General features: G+C 45.0%; 1 protein-coding gene across 12 annotated transcripts in view; it reads left to right on the forward strand.

The window, feature by feature from the left end:
- Positions 1-12203, forward strand: part of cntrob (centrobin, centrosomal BRCA2 interacting protein) — a 49683-nt gene extending 37480 nt beyond the window's left edge. For 2 of the 12 annotated variants that reach the window (XM_043683474.2, XM_043683475.2), the window contains exons 15-20: positions 1799-1992; positions 2498-2588; positions 3511-3696; positions 4789-4927; positions 5541-5619; positions 8608-12199. In XM_043683474.2, the coding sequence (XP_043539409.2) occupies positions 1799-1992; positions 2498-2588; positions 3511-3696; positions 4789-4927; positions 5541-5619; positions 8608-8754 (836 nt within the window). In that variant the 3' untranslated portion in view covers positions 8755-12199. Of the gene's footprint in view, positions 1-1798; positions 1997-2497; positions 2589-3510; positions 3697-4788; positions 4928-5540; positions 5620-8607 lie in introns of those variants that run through there. The other 10 variants (XR_015754355.1, XR_015754356.1, XR_006310314.2 and 7 more) reach the window with 10 other exon arrangements.
- The last annotated feature ends 4451 nt before the right edge of the window (positions 12204-16654 follow it).

Raw genomic sequence — 16654 nt, forward strand, 5'->3', positions numbered from 1 at the left:
CCATTCTCTCCCCCCCCATCCCATTCTCTCTCCCCCCCCATCCCATTCTCTCTCCCCCCCCCATCCCATTCTCTCTCCCCCCCATCCCATTCTCTCTCCCCCCCCATCCCATTCTCTCTCCCCCCCCATCCCATTCTCTCTCCCCCCCCCATCCCATTCTCTCTCCCCCCCCCATCCCATTCTCTCTCCCCCCCCATCCCATTCTCTCTCCCCCCCCATCCCATTCTCTCTCCCCCCCCATCCCATTCTCTCTCCCCCCCCATCCCATTCTCTCTCCCCCCCCATCCCATTCTCTCCCCCCCCATCCCATTCTCTCTCCCCCCCCATCCCATTCTCTCCCCCCCCATCCCATTCTCTCTTCCCCCCCCCCCATCCCATTCTCTCCTTCTCCGTGCCCCCTTCCACATTTCTTTCTTCTCTCTCTCCTCCTTTCTACGTTTCCACCCTGTGCTGCTCCCCTCTTTCTCTGCCCCTTCTCACATCCTCCTCCACTCCTCAGAGTCTCCAAATCATGGATTCAAATCCAGTTCCGGAACCTGACCCTGTTGTCTACGTCAACATTCTGTGAGCAGGTATTGAGTTAAATGTTCAGTCATTCAGATGACGAGGTAAACCGAGACCTGTTTTGCCCTGGGCTTCTAATTTAAAAGATTGAATGAATGATGGGTCCAATGAAGGAAGAGGCGGGGAAGTTCTCTCCTATGTCCAGGAACTAATGTTCACTCCACAACCGATATGAAGGGGGTCCCTGATTTACTGATGTCCTACTTCTGAAAGTTATCCCATACAGTGCTGTAATTTTAAAGACCATTTCCTGTGCTGACAAACAGCTGCTTTATATTGTCCTGTGTGTTAAATACAAATCGACTTGTGTGGAATGGAGTCTGTTTGCGTTTGTGGGTGCTGCCTGTAACTAGAACTGATTACCATCATTACAGTTTATGATAGCTTCCTTGTGCAAGCTGACTGCTCAGTGACCTACAATGCAACAGTGACTCCACCTCAAAAAGTAATTAATTGACTATAAAGGGTTGAGAGCAACCCTAGCCTGAGGAAGACTGGAGAGAGATACAGGTGTGTTTTTGCCTGCCTGACAGTCATACCAGCATCATGTGGCTGCTAGATCTGTGCTGCTACCATTCCTTACTCCAAAATGGAGGTTAAAAACCAGTCAATTTGCTTTTTAATTTTAATTCTTATGTTAGAGTAGTGCTTCACAAATTACATTGACTGCAAAATGCAGTTTTTCTTTCGAACTGAGAACCAGAGGACTTTGAATTTAAAATGATTGGTAAAAGAAGCAGGAGCAGTGTGAGCAAAAGTGGCTTTAATGCAGCAGGTAGTTAGGATCTGGAATGCATTGCCTGAGAACAGGTTGCAAGCAGGTTCAGTCAAGGCATTATCTGAAAAGGGAAATGTGTGTTGGCTACAGGGAAAAGCCAGGAGTGTGACACAAGGCGCATTGCTCTTGCAGAGATCTGGTGCAGATACGGTGGGCCGAATGGCCTTCTCCTGAGCTGGAGCAATGCAATGATTTGTTGAATGGAGGAGTGTTAATCCAGTCACTGGGACAACTCCCTGCTGTTCTTTGCCAGCACTATGTAGTCTTTTAACACTCCGAAGGAGAAAGTTTTGGGTTGTTGTCAAGAGTGAAAGGGGAGATGTGGACAAGATGTTGGCTGCTTGAAGACTATCTTCCTGGCCTCCTCCTTTTGGAAAAGCCTGCACCACCCAAAGGATTTGTGCTGGGAATGCATGGGAGGCCTTTCATTCTACTGTCTTTGTGTTCTTTCTGTAGCCTCTGGGGCCCATCCAGACGAGCTGGCTGAGCACCCATTTACCGAGGACGCTGATGACAGCAGGCTAACCCATGATCAGCTGGCCAGCGAGGGTGGAACCACCAAGAACAGCAGCTTTGAGTCATCAGGTGGACAGTCCTCCTCCCAGGAGCAGAACTCCCAAAGCAGCGAGCTCCAATATTACATCCAGATGGTAGGTGGGTGGTTCTCACAAGCATTACTCAGCCTTTAAGCAGGAAGATGTAGCATTGCACATTGGGTCGTGTTTGACCTTTTGTGCTTATTCCTTATAGTTTAACCCAACCCTTTCAGCCCCGATATCAAGTTGGTGAGGCTGAACTGTGCCCAGAATGCACAGATGGAACGAATGTTGATGGAAGGAATTGAATTCACCCGCTGGTTGTTCTGCGATTTGTTGGTCAAGATTCACAACCAAGAAAAGGTGAAGAGTAAAATGGTTTCTCTGAAACAGGCTAGGTTACTGAGCAGCACCCGGACCTGCTGTGATTGCTCGAGACTGGGTGTAAATAGCCTTTGTGCATTTCTTTTTAGTATCAATGCATTCGGGGATGTAGATTTAGGGATGTTCTAAAAAGCTTTGTCAGCCCAGTTGAAAGCTTGCTGTTGTTTTGTTGTTTATTTTTGTCTTGTGACTCCGTAATATTTTCTCTGTCTCTCCCTCTCTCCCGTACTGTCAGCTATTAGACCGATCGCCTGGGGATCCGGTGGAAACTGGTGCAGAACCCGTGAAGCCTAATGTAGTTCAGGATGATGTGGTGTCCCAGCAAGGTAAGTGGGGAAGGGGCATCCAGTTTATGTGGTATATGGAACTCCCATCCTTCAATGTACCCCTCTCCCCTTCTGAAAGTGATAATAGATTCCACAAGCACTCATCCCCCCCCTTTGGCACTTCATATAAGTATCCATTCTGACTGTATTAACCAGGAACTGAACATGATGCTGTTTGGCCTGAGTCAGTGTGGGCTCAAGGCACGGTGGGCCATTATTCTGATATCTGGTCCAATTCCCTGTTGACTTTAAACAGAGGTAGTCCAATAAAGCTTCGCCATCGAGAGTCTGGTGTTGTTGTAACATTGACCAGCACTGAAGAAGGAATCTTGATGAGCAACGGAGGTTATTGGGCTAAGTGGGAATGTGGAGTTGTTGTTGCAATTGGATCAGCTATGATCTTATTGAATTTTGGAGCAGGGCAGAACCCTGTTCCTAATTTATATGAGGCCATTCGGCCCAAGCAAGCCCATGCTGTCACTTTGAGCAGTCCAATTGTGCTGCTCTTTCCTTGTGGCCCTTCAGCTCTTTTCAAACATCCAATTCTCCTTCTTGGAAGTCACTGTTGAACCACCATGCTCCAGATCACAGCAGCTCTCTCTATTGTAAAGAAAAAGCTATCCTCTCCCTTCCAAGTCTTTTACAAATAATGTCCTCTGGCCACCAACTCTCCTGCCAGTGGTCAAAAGTTCCCCTTGTTCACTCTGCCACATTGGCTTACAATGTGGAACACATCTATTCAATCTCCCCATGGTCTCTGACTGGAGACACTCCCAGCTTCTCTAGTTCCTCCGCCATTATTTACGAGTTGAGGGTATTGCTGAAATTAAGGTGCTTCATCTCTCACGATAAGCAAGATACAAAGAGTCTCTTGCCCACAGGTGGTTCCTGCTCTAAATCATGCAGTGCTTTCCACTTTCAGGAGGATCTCAGGTCTTGCACGATTGCCCCACTCTCTGGGAGAGTGCCAAGCCCCAGTCGACGAGGCAGTTCCCAGCAGGGCAGAACAGCAAGCCTTCCAGCAAGGCCGTGCAGAAAGTTAAAGTTGACCCCTCAGAGGCTGTCCCTTTGCAGCGGGCGCTCGGATCCCGAAGTCCTCAGAAATCAGGTGCGACATCTGACATGAAAGAAGACTGAACCATTTAAATGAGATCTGTGTCACCCCGAAGGGCTTTGTGTCCATCTGAGCACTTGTTTGACATGTAGTCAGTGTGTATGTAGGAAAGAGAACAGCCAAATTGTGCACATTAAGATCCCACACAAACTAAAGGAATGGCTACTGATCTTTAGAGTCAAAGAGTCATACAGCACAGAAACAGACTCTTCGGTCTAACTCGTCCACACCAACTGGATATCCTAAATTAATCTGGTCCTATCTGCCAGCATTTGGCCCATATCCTGTTAAATCCTTTCTCTTCATGCACCCATCCAGATGCCTTTTAAATGTTGTTTTTGTACCAACCTCCTCCACTTCCTCTGGCAGCTCATTCCATGCACACACCACCCTGTGCTTTACAAGTTACCCCTCAGGATATTATTAAATCTTTCCCCTTTCGCCTTAAATCTGCACTGTCTAATTTGGGACCCTCCTACCTGGGAAAAAGACCTTGACTATTCACCTTATCTATGTCCCTTATGTTTTTATAAACCTGTATAAGGTTACCTCTTAGTCAATAGAGTCATAGAGATGTCCAGCATGGAAACAGACCCTTGGTCCAACCTGTCCATGCTGATCAGATATCCTAAATTAATCTCCTCCCATTTGCCAACATTTGGCCCATATTCCTCTAAATCTTTCCCATTCATGGGAGAAACAGTGACGACAGTGTGTGATCTCTGATCAAGACTTGGTACAAGTCTGAATGTATGCAAAATTTTGGATGAGCTGAAGTTCATGCAAAAGGCCAGGCTATGAGAGGGTTGGGGCTTATTGATTCTAGCACTAAGATTTTCTTTGTTTGTTAGGCAGCACTCTGAACTCTCTGTGGTGTGTTGTGAGTAGCTGTGCTTGTTGTGAGGGCAGTTAGCATATGTTACTGTGGGTCTGGAGTCACATGTAGCCCAGACTGGGTATTCTGGCAGATTTCCTTCCTGACAGAGCATGAGTGAACTGGATAGGGTTTTTAATACAATCGGACGTAGTTTATTGGTGACTATTTCAGAGGCTTGTTTTCATTTCCAGATTTGTCTGTTTGTGTAGGATCTTCAGGTGGAGTGCTGTCTCCCAAGCAGATTGGAGAGCTATCACGACTGCTAAGCATGCACCACATCGCCTCCAACCAACCAGCTCCTGCTATGGAGGAGCTCTTTACCTACCTGAGGGGCATCCAGCAAGACAGGTTTGTATAAATCTGACTCTGTCTGCTTCTTTGTGTGTATGTATGTGGCTGAGTCTGTCTTTCTGTCTCTGCCCCTGTCTCTCTCTCTGTCTGTTTTTGCTCTTTAGTCAAATAATATTGGTATTTTTGCATGGACCCGTGGTGAGACTATGGATACTATGTAGTGCCCTTAAAGATTTTTTCCTCTTTAAAAGAGATCATTAATGATTGATGCAAATGTTGAGAGGCAAGCCACTCTTCTGACATGTTTTAATCGTAATACTGGAGGCATGTATTTCACATGAGGGGGAAAGTTCAATGGAGATGTGACGGGCAAATTTTCTTATGCAGAGTAGTTGGAGTTTGGACCATGCTACTGGGGTGGTAGCGGAGGCATATACAATTGGTGCACTTGAGGTTTTGGATAAACATGAATAAGCAAGGAGTGGAGGAGTATGCACTAAGAGCAGACAGATGGGATTAATTTAATTTGGCATCATGTTCTTCGTTGTCTGAAGGGTCCGTTCCTGTGCTGTACTGTTCCACATAATGTCCCCACATATATGCCACATATACTGCACTGATTGAGCATGACCATTGTGCCATCTAAACGTCTCCTGCTTTCGCCTCACAGCCCAGATGGTTCAGAGGCGGTGGCTGCATCTGCTCGAAGAAACTTGGATCAGAAGTTAAACCTCGTGGTCAAAACAGAGGTGAGTGCCTGAGGCAGAGGTTCACTAGATTAGATTAGATTACTTACAGTGTGGAAACAGGCCCTTCGGCCCAACAAGTCCACACCGCCACGCTGAAGCGCAACCCATCCATACCCCTACATTTACCCCTTACCTAACACTACGGGCAATTTAGCATGGTCAATTCACCTGACCTGCACATCTTTGGACTGTGGGAGGAAACCGGAGCACCCGGAGGAAACCCACGCAGACACTGGGAGAACGTGCAAACTCCACACAGTCAGTCGCCTGAGGTGGGAATTGAACCCGGGTCTCTGGCGCTGTGAGGCAGCAGTGCTAACCACTGTGCCACCATGCCACCCAACTAGCCAGAGGACTGAGCAAGACTTAGGACAGCCAGCCTTCACTGTTGCTCAGTAGCTTGATGGCAAGTAGCAAAGATACATTTTAGGACAAGCTGAGTAAGTACACGAGGGAGAAAGGCACAAAAGATTATATTACTGGGGTGATATGAAGAAGTGGTGGGAAGAGACTCATGTGGTGTGGAAACACCAGCCTGGAGGAGTGGGGTTGAAAGGCCTGTTTCTGTGGTGTAGGATGTAGATGTGCTGGTGAGACCAGCATTTTAGTACTCTCTCTGATCGCCCAGAAGGTAGTTCAGAGTCAAGCACATCAGCTGCAAGTTTGGAGTCACATGTAGACTGGACAGGGTAAGGATGGAAGTTTTCTTCCCTAAAGGACATTCATGAAGCAGATAGGTTCATTCTCATCAACAATGTTTTTGTGGTCATCTTTAAACTCTTCCAGGTTCATATTGAATTCGATTCCATCTGTGACAGTGGGATTATGAACTCAGGTCCCCAGAATATTGCCAGGGTCTCTGGATTAATAGCTTAGTGATAATACCGCCAGACCATTGCCTCTTCCTGTGAAGTATACATCATGTGTAACCCAGAATAAGATTGTGATTGGATTAACAATGCCCCTGCTCAGCTAGTTTAGTCTGCATGCCCAAAATGGGTTGAAGTTAGAGGATCCCTGAGTTATGAATGTGATCCCGTACAGGGATATAATTTAAAAGGCCTCTGACACACAAGCATTTTCTTTACTTACAGGTGGCTAGTTTGTGTTGTCCTTTGTCTTCCCCCGAACAAATGGAACCCATTCTCAACCTGGGGACTGCCTCTATTTAAGTTCATTTGCCTGTTACTGATTTGGGGTAAAACCAACTGATTGGGTGCTATATCCTGAGATCATCGGTTCTGCAGGGAGAAAGGGAGGACTGCAGATGCTGGAGATCAGAGTTGTGAGTGTGTTGCTGGAAAAGACAGCAGGTCAGGCAGCATCCGAGGAGCAGGAGATTTGATGTTTTGAGCATAAGCTCTTCATTAGGAATGAATGAAGGGCTTATGCCCAAAACATAGACTCTCCTGCTTCTTGGATGCTGCCTGACCTGCTATGCTTTTCCAGCACCGCACTCTCATCATTGATTCTGCAGTCCAAATGAGCTGTAATGTAAACTCTGTGCCCTTCCTGCTCCCAAATCCCTTCACTCCATCAATCAGGAATATCGAGACGTGTAGGCCATTCAGCCTGTTGAGTCTATTCCCCCATTTAATGGGATCATGATTGTCTTGTGACCTAAGTCCACATACCTTGCCTTTGGCCCAAATTCCTCAATATCTTTGCATAACAAGACTTTGCCTATCAAAAATTTAAAATAAACAACTGATCCTTCAACTGTTTGGAAACTTTTTCATCTATTCTTGCATCTTGGCATGATATCTGCTTCAGTCACCAACTCTGGTTAGCCAAGAGTGGCAAAGTATTTCCCAAATTTGAGCAAGACTTTGAGCAAGTTGTGTCATGATGCTAATATGATGGGCATAATATTTTCCATTCCCAGGATGCCACTCCAAAAAGACATTCTGCCTACCATCCAGAGTATTGTCATGTGTGGAATTCATTGTGAGTGCAATGTCCAGAACCATCCCACTGACTGGCCAATAATCAAAGTGCATATTCCTTGGTTGTTTGGAGGAGGCAGAGTACAGACCGTATTCTACCCAGCTTGCCCTTGCAAAATCAAAAACGAAACATCAACTGTTAGATGCTACTCCACATTAGGGCGTCTCTTGATGAACAATCTTGAATGTGCCAGTAACAACCACGCTAAGATAATCAGTCAAGCTTGATTCATTTGCACTGGCTAGAAGAGGCATAATTCATGTAAAGGATCCTGCTGTCTGCAACAAAAGGACGACATTTAAGAGTTGCATCTTTTTATGAATTATCCAGAGGCTTCTATATTCAATAGCAATACCTTGGCCAACCAGAGTCAATTTGCCAATCAATCAGCACCTTTTGCTCCTGTTGTACACTTTGATTGTTTGGATTGCATTTATTCTAATGAGCGCAACATGAAAAGCTTCAGCAACACTGCTGTAGGTAGGATGTAACATACCAGCAGTCTGTTTTAAAAGCATCTTATTGCTTAGTATTGTGGACTTGCTTGCACTAGAAATTAGTTTGAGACCTCAACCCATTCCAGCTTGCAGTGGAGGAGATTTTTATGCTATAAATCTTGGGCTAGATTCACATCCCAGGTCGCAGAGGAGAGAAAACATCATTCATTGCCACTTTATTATGTCTTTGTTTTATTTTTGAGGTGCACAGCATTTTATGCAGAGGTTAGTTTGTTTATTCAGTCATGGGGGATGGGCATTGACAGCATTTATTGTCCATCCCTAATTACCCTGAGGACAGTTAAAAGTCAACCACATACTACAGCTGTGGTTCTAGAGTCACATGTAGGCCAGACCAGGTAAGAATGGGGGAATATCCTTCCTTAAAGGTCAATAGCGAGGCAGTTGGGTTTTTATGGCATTTAGTAATAGTTTAATGGTCAGTATATCTCTGGATTACTAGTCCAGAGTTTCTGCCACTGTTTCTGCCTTCTCGCGGATTAGTATCTCTTTGATAATCTCAAGACATGTGTTTTCTTTCCAGGGCTCATCTGTGCAGAACAGCCAAAGACGGTTCTTGGCAAACAAGACAGCGACGGAAAAGAGCTCCAATTCAAGCAAACCAGGGAAGAAACCTATGCAGAACAGCCAATCGGGCAGCAAAGGAGTGAAAACAACAGTCTGGAGATGAGTTGAGGCAAAGTTAATTTCTGACACCAGGGAATAATTCCAGTGATCAATGAATCCCAATGCTCTGATCTGGTCATTGTAGCCCATTTATCCAAGCTGGAGATTGTGGGGGAACTTGATTGGCAAGACAATTGGACCTAATGATCAAGTTTCTCCTTGTGCCTAATTTTGCAGTAATCTTGAGGGATTGGCATGTGATTTTCAATGCTGGCATGCACTGAGTGATCAATGTACCAAGCTCGTGATGTCTTTCTGTGTCATCTGGTAAAGGTACCATATAATAGCAACAGCAAAACCTAACAGCAAGTGGCTGCTGAATTGTTAAAGGGAGATTCTGAAGGTGGGGCATGCTACAGTCTGAAGCACGTTGATATGGATGTCTACAGGGATCGATATGCTGCAAGTAACCAGTATTATACCTCATGTCCCAAATGTAAGTAGAGGTATGTGTCTCCAGGACATCAGAATGGAATTGTAGTCCATTGAGATAGAAAGGGTTGGGTTTTTCAGTTCATAACTTACTCCAGGAATTCATTGTTACAATTAGTCTCTGGCAATTATTCTATGTTGCAGTGTATTATGTGATTGGGCTGTGAATGCTATGAATTATGTTTAGATTAACCTCCAAATCTTTTTAAAGACCTTTTTCCCTGTTTTCCCGCTTTCAAGCTTGCTGTTCTCCTATTTTGGGTTGTTTTATTAATCTTGTTTTCTTGTTTTATTTTGAGATAAGAATCTGGCTTTGCATCTGTGTTAAGTAATAATCACCTTGTTAGCTATCTATGAGAAAAGGTCTTCCTGCACCTCTTCCATGTTCGTTGATTTCATCCTTCCTCCCTTTCTCTGTCTATCACTTTCTCTCTCTCTTCAGTCCCTCATCATCTCCCTTTCTGGCCCTTTAAACCTCCCTATTTTTCTGTCTCGCTGTCTCCCATTTTACAGAGCAACCTTTGCTGCGCTATCCAGCTTGCATTTGATCAAACGCGGTGCTGTGACATCCACAGGTGTTTCCTGGAGAGATAAGATCACCTCCATACTAATATTGCAAAACATTCCAGATCGCTTTCCCCGTTTGTGTTGACCCTTGCTGACACATCTGACCTGTTAATTCTTGTGATAATGATTTCTCATTCTAAAAGTAATTTAGTTTGGTCAGAACTCTGCATTTTAATCTACGTTTTTAAAAAAAAGCATTATCACAAAAAGCTGTGATCTTTTTTAGAATATTTTTCTGTGGCTTCATATCTGTATGAGCAACTTTTGATAACTACATCAAGGTGTGCAATTTTCACTCATTTATTGGTTTTTACAGCTAAAATTTATTCTTGGGCTGTGTTCTTTTTAAGATATTGCAGTTCGGTATCTAGTGCACGTTTCTGGTCTTTTACAAGTTCTGGTGCAGAAATACTGTAGCAGTTACTTCAGTGAAGGTAACCTCACTTCTGTTTGTGTGTGAAATGCAAGTTAATGCCTTGAGGCTGATCGTGTCTGTGTATGTATTTGGTGTTTTTTTTTTATATGTTAACCAGTTGCCAACAGCTTATAGCGGAGTATTGTACAGGGCTGTTTCCCACCTGGTTTAAGGGCATGTTTTACATTCTGTTAACTTTTATATTAGTGTTAAAATTAGGCTCATTGGAGTTCCAGGATCTGCTGGAAGTTTCTCAACATTTTCACATGCTCCGCTATCTCCAAAACATTTTATCTATTAAATTTAAATGGCCTAAGAACATTTAGGAGTAATTGTGGAACTCGCAGAAAGGTCAAGGGGCCTTGTTCGATATTCCCACTTACTTAACCCTGATCCAGTATGATGGCTGGGGTGTGTGGGTTGGCTGGTGGTATTAACTACAAGGCGTATTAAGTGCAGCTGTCAGGAGCGCTTTGTCTTGTTTTGGGTTCTACTCCCATCAAGTCTGCAAATTTCTGTGGGGAAGTTTCTCTAAATCTCCCCCAAAGGAGTCTGGATATTTGGGTGCAAGTAGTAATTCTATTGCACCTAAATCTGGACTGAAACATCTGAATATGTCCAGGGAAAAGATTGCACCAAGCATCTATTAATGACTGCAGTATTTTAACATCTGCAGCTGTCCTCCTCTGCATTGTAAAGTCTATATTGGCTCCACCGTTAGCTTATAACTTCCATGTGCCTAACCTGCCTTTCCCCCACCTTCAGAAGTTACGACACGATATGAGTTGGGGTTGAGTGTACCAGTGGGAAGCACAAGAAGTATCGTTCGGATTGAATGCTAAGTTATATAATATTTTCTTTTACGTTTTCAAGGAAGTGTTTGACCCCCGTCATTTCTTAACACTTTGGTTCAGGCTCCGTTTTAAGGTGTAATGAGCCCACGTCGAGATTCCGCTCTTCGTTCTCCCCACACGCTGATAGATGAGAGTGCCCACGTGGCAAGGACAAGAACGACTGGCAGCTTAAGGCTGTATGAGTTGGAATGATAAAGCCTATAACCAGCTGCTGTTTAAGGGATGCCGTGTGTTGGAGATAGTCCACCAACATGGATGGAACCTGAGCACCCCTGCAAAGAGTAGAATGCCTCTGTTTTTGGTGGGGAGGTGGGGAAGCCTTGTTAAAGAAGCCATCCAGCTCGAGCAATCTTCCTCTCGAGAAGAGTGTGAGCAAATAGCTGCAGGCACATCTGTAATTGTCAGCCCATCTCTTTCCCTCCCTCCGTTTCCTTTCGAAGGTCAATAAACAGTCATGTTTGGCACATGGCACTTCCTGGTTAACCCCCCCAAGCAAACACAGGCATGTGATCAATGACCCAGGTATCACCCCTGTCCTGAGGACTTCTGTCTCCAAATACTTCAACCCAATTAGTTTGGAAAGGGTTTCACTGGACATCCCAAATGTGCTAGCAATCTAAAGAAGCCTGTGACCTTCCCAACGTGGTGCCCCCTGCAGTTACCTCCAGGGTACCAAATCGAAAGTCCTGCACTACTTAATACTGTATGCAAACATATGTACAGCCTTATGTGACATATCCCATCTCAGTTTTTTCATTATTGTCTTTTGCTGTGTATTGATTCTATTTAGTTAATTATTTATATTTATGTCTGTCTGTCTGCATTGATTTTTACAAACTTAAATACCTTTATTTTAATATGGATTTTTATACAATAAACTTTTATGGAATATTTTAATTTAAAAAACTGTTAAGTGTCTGTTCTGAATACAAAGATTGTTTGTTGTCATTTGCTGGGTGATGGTATCTGTATTTGCAATATCTGACCTGCTTCAGAACCTGAGGACTGAGTGTGGACACGGGTGCTACATAATGACTGATTTCGTCTAATGCCTGTTTTTGAGTTTTAAAGGTTGCAGGTTGTAAGGGATCCAAGGGATGAGCAAATAGGGTTAGGGTGTGATGTCTTGGTAGTTGATTCACACCCAAGGCTCAAAGAATTTAAAGAGTGATGAAATCCTTTCACAATGCTGCTTTAACAAATAAATGTTTAATGATTGCGATATCAATTACTATTTGAACGTCCTTGTCAATGCTGACACTTGGTTTGTTTGGGTTTTTTTGCTTTCTCGTGACACTGCCAAGTCTGACATTGATTAGCCATCTCTCGGTGCTCTATGGAGATGGCAGTAGGCAATCTTGAACCATGTCAGTCCTTATTTTGATGCATAGGAAAGGCTCAGACATATGGTGTGCTTGTAAACATATTCCAAAGCACCAATGAATGGTTGGTCCTGTAACAGTGTAGAAAACTTGGGGGCCGTATTTGTGCCCAAAAAGATCCTGCTATTGGCAATTGAACAGGTTTTAGATGAAGGTTAAATTATAGATTGGATTGTTTCAAACCTTTCGTCTCCCCCAAGAGGACAGATGGACCTTTGGCTGGAAATCTTGTGCAAACTATGGTGTCTCCAAAGTTGCAGCACTTTCTTAATTTTTGTCGTGAGCATCATCGTGTTTTAGTTTGTCGTTCAGTCTCTAGTGTGGGCTTTAAACCCACAATTTTCAAGACTCTGAGTTAATGGTTCCACCAAGGAGGCACTGACTGATTTAACAAAGGGACAGAACGTCTGATAGCGTAACCGCTGATGCTGCAACTCTCTCAAGCATGCTTGGCCCATGCACTGCTGTGACCCTTTTGGGCAAGAGACATGAATGGGAGGCTTCTTTCAAAACCAGTTGACGGCATGTACATCTTGCTGGCACTCTGGCATTAATTACCCAACTTTAATTGCCTTCATGTGGTGCTGAGGTGCCACCTTGACCTGCAGTCTATGTAGGAAAACCTTAGAGTTACTGGGGAGTGTGTTCCAGGACTTTGACCCGTGACAACGAAGGAATGTGCAATAGAGTTCCACGTCAAAAAACAAACTGTGGATGTTGCAAATCTTCAACAAAGGCAGAAATTGCTGGAAAAACTCAGCAGGACTAGTAGCATCTGTGGAGCGAAAGCAGAGGGGGTGCATTGACCCTTCTTCAGAAGTCAGTTCCAAGTCAGTGGTGAAAGCCTCTTCTAAAATGTAGCCAATGGAGGAACGTGACAATGAATTAAATCATTGCAAGTACTCTCAAACAGCAACAAGGTGATCACCAGCGATGTTGGTTGAGGATCTTCTTAGACAGTCCCTCAGGACCAAAGATGACTCTTTTCCAAAGAAACCAAAGAACTGCGGATGCTGGAATTTGTGGAGAAAAAGCAGATTTTAAAGTTTCAGGCCCAGTAACCCTTCTTCAGAACTGATTGTAGCTAGGAAACAGTTAGTATACATGCTGAAGGTGGGTTGTGGGTGGAGGATGGGGGTGGTGATGGAGGAGGAGGAAGAGGAGTAAATGGTGGATGGAGATGGAGGCCAGAGAGAGAGACAACAACAGTTGGGCAAAGGAATGGGTAATGGTCAGCCTGGGAGAATCGGTAGTCACCAATGGGGACCATAGTGCCCGATAATGGGTTGTTTTGTGGTAGCAGCCCTGTGTGATGACAAGGCCTGGTGTGTCGGGGTTGGTGTAAAGACATGGGAGAAGATGCTCAGGCCCTAAAATAATTGAATTTAATATTGAGTGCTGAAGGCTGCAGGGACCAAGTGGAAGATGAGATGTTGTTCTTCCAGCTTGCGCTGAGCTTTGTTGGAGCACTGCAGCAAGCCTGAGACAGAAATGTTGGCCAGGGAATGCAGGGGTGTATTGAAGTTGCTTGAAACAGCAAGCTGAAAGTCAGTTTTGCAGGCAGAAAATTCTTTTCGCTTCACCGCACTGCCGTGTTCCTAGGCCAAGATTTCTCTCAGGGTTCCTACAAAACTGGAGGGCATTGATTTAAGAGGAGGGGAAAGATATAAAAGGGACCTAAGGGGGGGTACCTTTTTCACGCAGAGGGTGGTATGTGTATGGAATGAGCTCCCTAAGAAAGTGGTGGTGGCCGGTACAATTACATCATTTAAAAGACATCTGGATGCGTATATGAATAGGAAGGGTTTAGAAGAATATGGGCCAAGTGCTGGCAAATGGGACCAGATTAGGTTAGGATATCTGGTTAGCATGTATGAGTTGGGCTAGAAGGTCTCTCTTCGTGCTGTACATCTCTCTGACTCTAAGTATCAGTACTGAGCAAGGATCGCTGTTTGATTCTGTATGAGGGATTTTGTTTTGAACTTGTAAAGGAATGCTTTGGGATCAATGGAATTATAACATTTTTGAATTTGCGTTGTAAGTAAATAGTCTGGTTTATTCTATTTTGTCTTCATTTCTTTTGGTGAGTAAACTTCTGTTTGAGTTTTAAAGCAAAATCAGAAACATTAGATTAGATTAGGTTCCATACAGTGTGGAAATAGGCCCTTCGGCCCAACCAGTCCACACCGACCCTCCGAAGAGTAACTCACCCAGATCCACTTCTCTCTGACTAATGCACCTAACACCGTGCAATTTAGCATGGCCAATTCACCTGACCTGCACATCTTTGGACTGTGGGAGGAAACCGGAGCACCCAAAGGAAACCCACGCAGACACGAGGAGAACGTGCAAACTCCGCACAGACCAGTCGCCTGAGGCGCGAATCGAACCTGGGTCCCTGGAGCTGTGAGGCAGCAGTGCTAACCACTGAGCCACCATGTCGCCCTGATTGTGTGATTATGATACGATGAGCTTATTAAAACTGAAACATGATCTTTCCAGCCATGCACAGTCTGGGATCTGACTTGTCCAGTACTAACATCTCCAGGAATGACAGGAGAATCCTGAAGAAGGGCTAATGCCCGAAACGTCGATTCTCCTGTTCCCTAGATGCTGCCTGACCTGCGCTTTTCCAGCAACACATTTCCATCTCTGATCTCCAGCATCTGCAGACCTCACTTTCTCCCCAGTACTAACATCAGCTGGGATCATAACCAACAAACCCTGCCACAGACCAGACGGGGCCATGCTATGTTTGAAGAATCCAATGGGTGATAGGCTCCAGTTTCCACTTGCTTCTTCCACTATTTGGGCTTGGTATCCAATCTGGTTTGCACCCACCTGGATGCTGTTTCTCCAGTTTGGGTGATCCTGGGCATGGGCTGGTAAGGATGTTGCTATACTAGGAACAAAATGTAGAGGCTTTGGAGAGAGTACAGTTTTACCAGGATGTTGCCCCGTCTGATGGAGAGCTATGAGGAGTGATTGGCCAAACTTAGTTTGTTTTCACTTGAACGTCGGACGCCGAGGGGCAACCTGATAGAGGTTTACAAAGTTATGAGGTGGTTGAGTGGTTAGCACTGCGGCCTTACAGCGCCAGGGATGCGGGTTTGATTCCTGCCTTGCGCGACTGTGTAGAGTTTGCACATTCTTCCCATGTCCGCGTGGGTTTCCTCCGGGTGCCCTGTTTTCCTCCCACAATCCAAAGATGTGCAGGTTAGGTGAATTGGCTATGCTAAGTTGCCAGGTCAGGGGTAAACATAGGGTAGGCATGGGTCTGGGTGTGTTACTCTTTGGAGGGTCGGTGTGGACTTGTTTGGCCGAAGGGCCTGTTTCCATACAGTAGGGAATCTAATCTAATCAGATAGTTGGAGTCTTTTTTTTTCCTTTCCCTAGGGTAAAAATGTCAGTTACTAGGGAATGTAGGTTTTGGGCAACACAGTGACAGTGTTGAGCACTGCTCCTCACAGCGTCAAGGGCCCTAGTTCAATTCTAGCCTCTGGCGACTTTCTATGTGGGGTTTGCACGTTCTCCCCAAGTGTCTTTGAGGGTTTCCTCCCACAGTCCAAAGATATACAGGTTAGGGTGGACTGCCGATGCTAAATTGCTGCACAGTGTCCAGGAATGTGCAGTCTAGATGGATTAACCATGGCAAATCCAGGCTAGGATGGAATGCTGGAGGGTGATCGGTGCAGACGCGTTGGGCCGAATGGCCTGTTCTGCACTGCAAGGATTCTCTGATTTAAAGTAAGAGGGGGAAAGTTCAAAGGAAGTGGAGAAACAAGTTTATTTTTACACAGAGTAGCAAATGCGCTGCCAGAGGAGGTAGTCGAAGCAGATATAATAGCAACGTTTAAGAGGCATCTTGACAGATAAAAGCAGCAGGAGGATGGGGACCTGAATTGTAGTTCCAGTGTACAGGAGGTTGAGGGTAGTGGGGTCAGGGATAGGTTTACAAGGTCGTGAGAGGGCACCGGCAATCAGGATGTTGATTTGAAATGTGTGTACTTTCAATGCCAGGAGCATCCGGAATAAGGTGGGTGAACTTGCAGCATTGATTATGGCCATTTCAGAGACATGGCTGGAGGAGGGTCGGGAGTGGATGTTGCAGATTTCAGGATTTGGGGAAGTGGGGGGGGTGGCATTATTAATCGAGGGTAGTATTACAGCAGCTGAGATAGCGTTTGAGGACTCTGTGTACTACCTTCTGTGTGAAAAAGTTGCCCCTTAGATCCCTTTTAAATCTTTCCCCTC

This window comes from Chiloscyllium plagiosum, unplaced genomic scaffold (genome assembly GCF_037043375.1).
Source record: "Chiloscyllium plagiosum isolate Xiang-an unplaced genomic scaffold, Cpla_swu_hap1 HiC_scaffold_44, whole genome shotgun sequence".
NCBI classification, from domain to species: Eukaryota; Metazoa; Chordata; class Chondrichthyes; order Orectolobiformes; family Hemiscylliidae; genus Chiloscyllium; species Chiloscyllium plagiosum.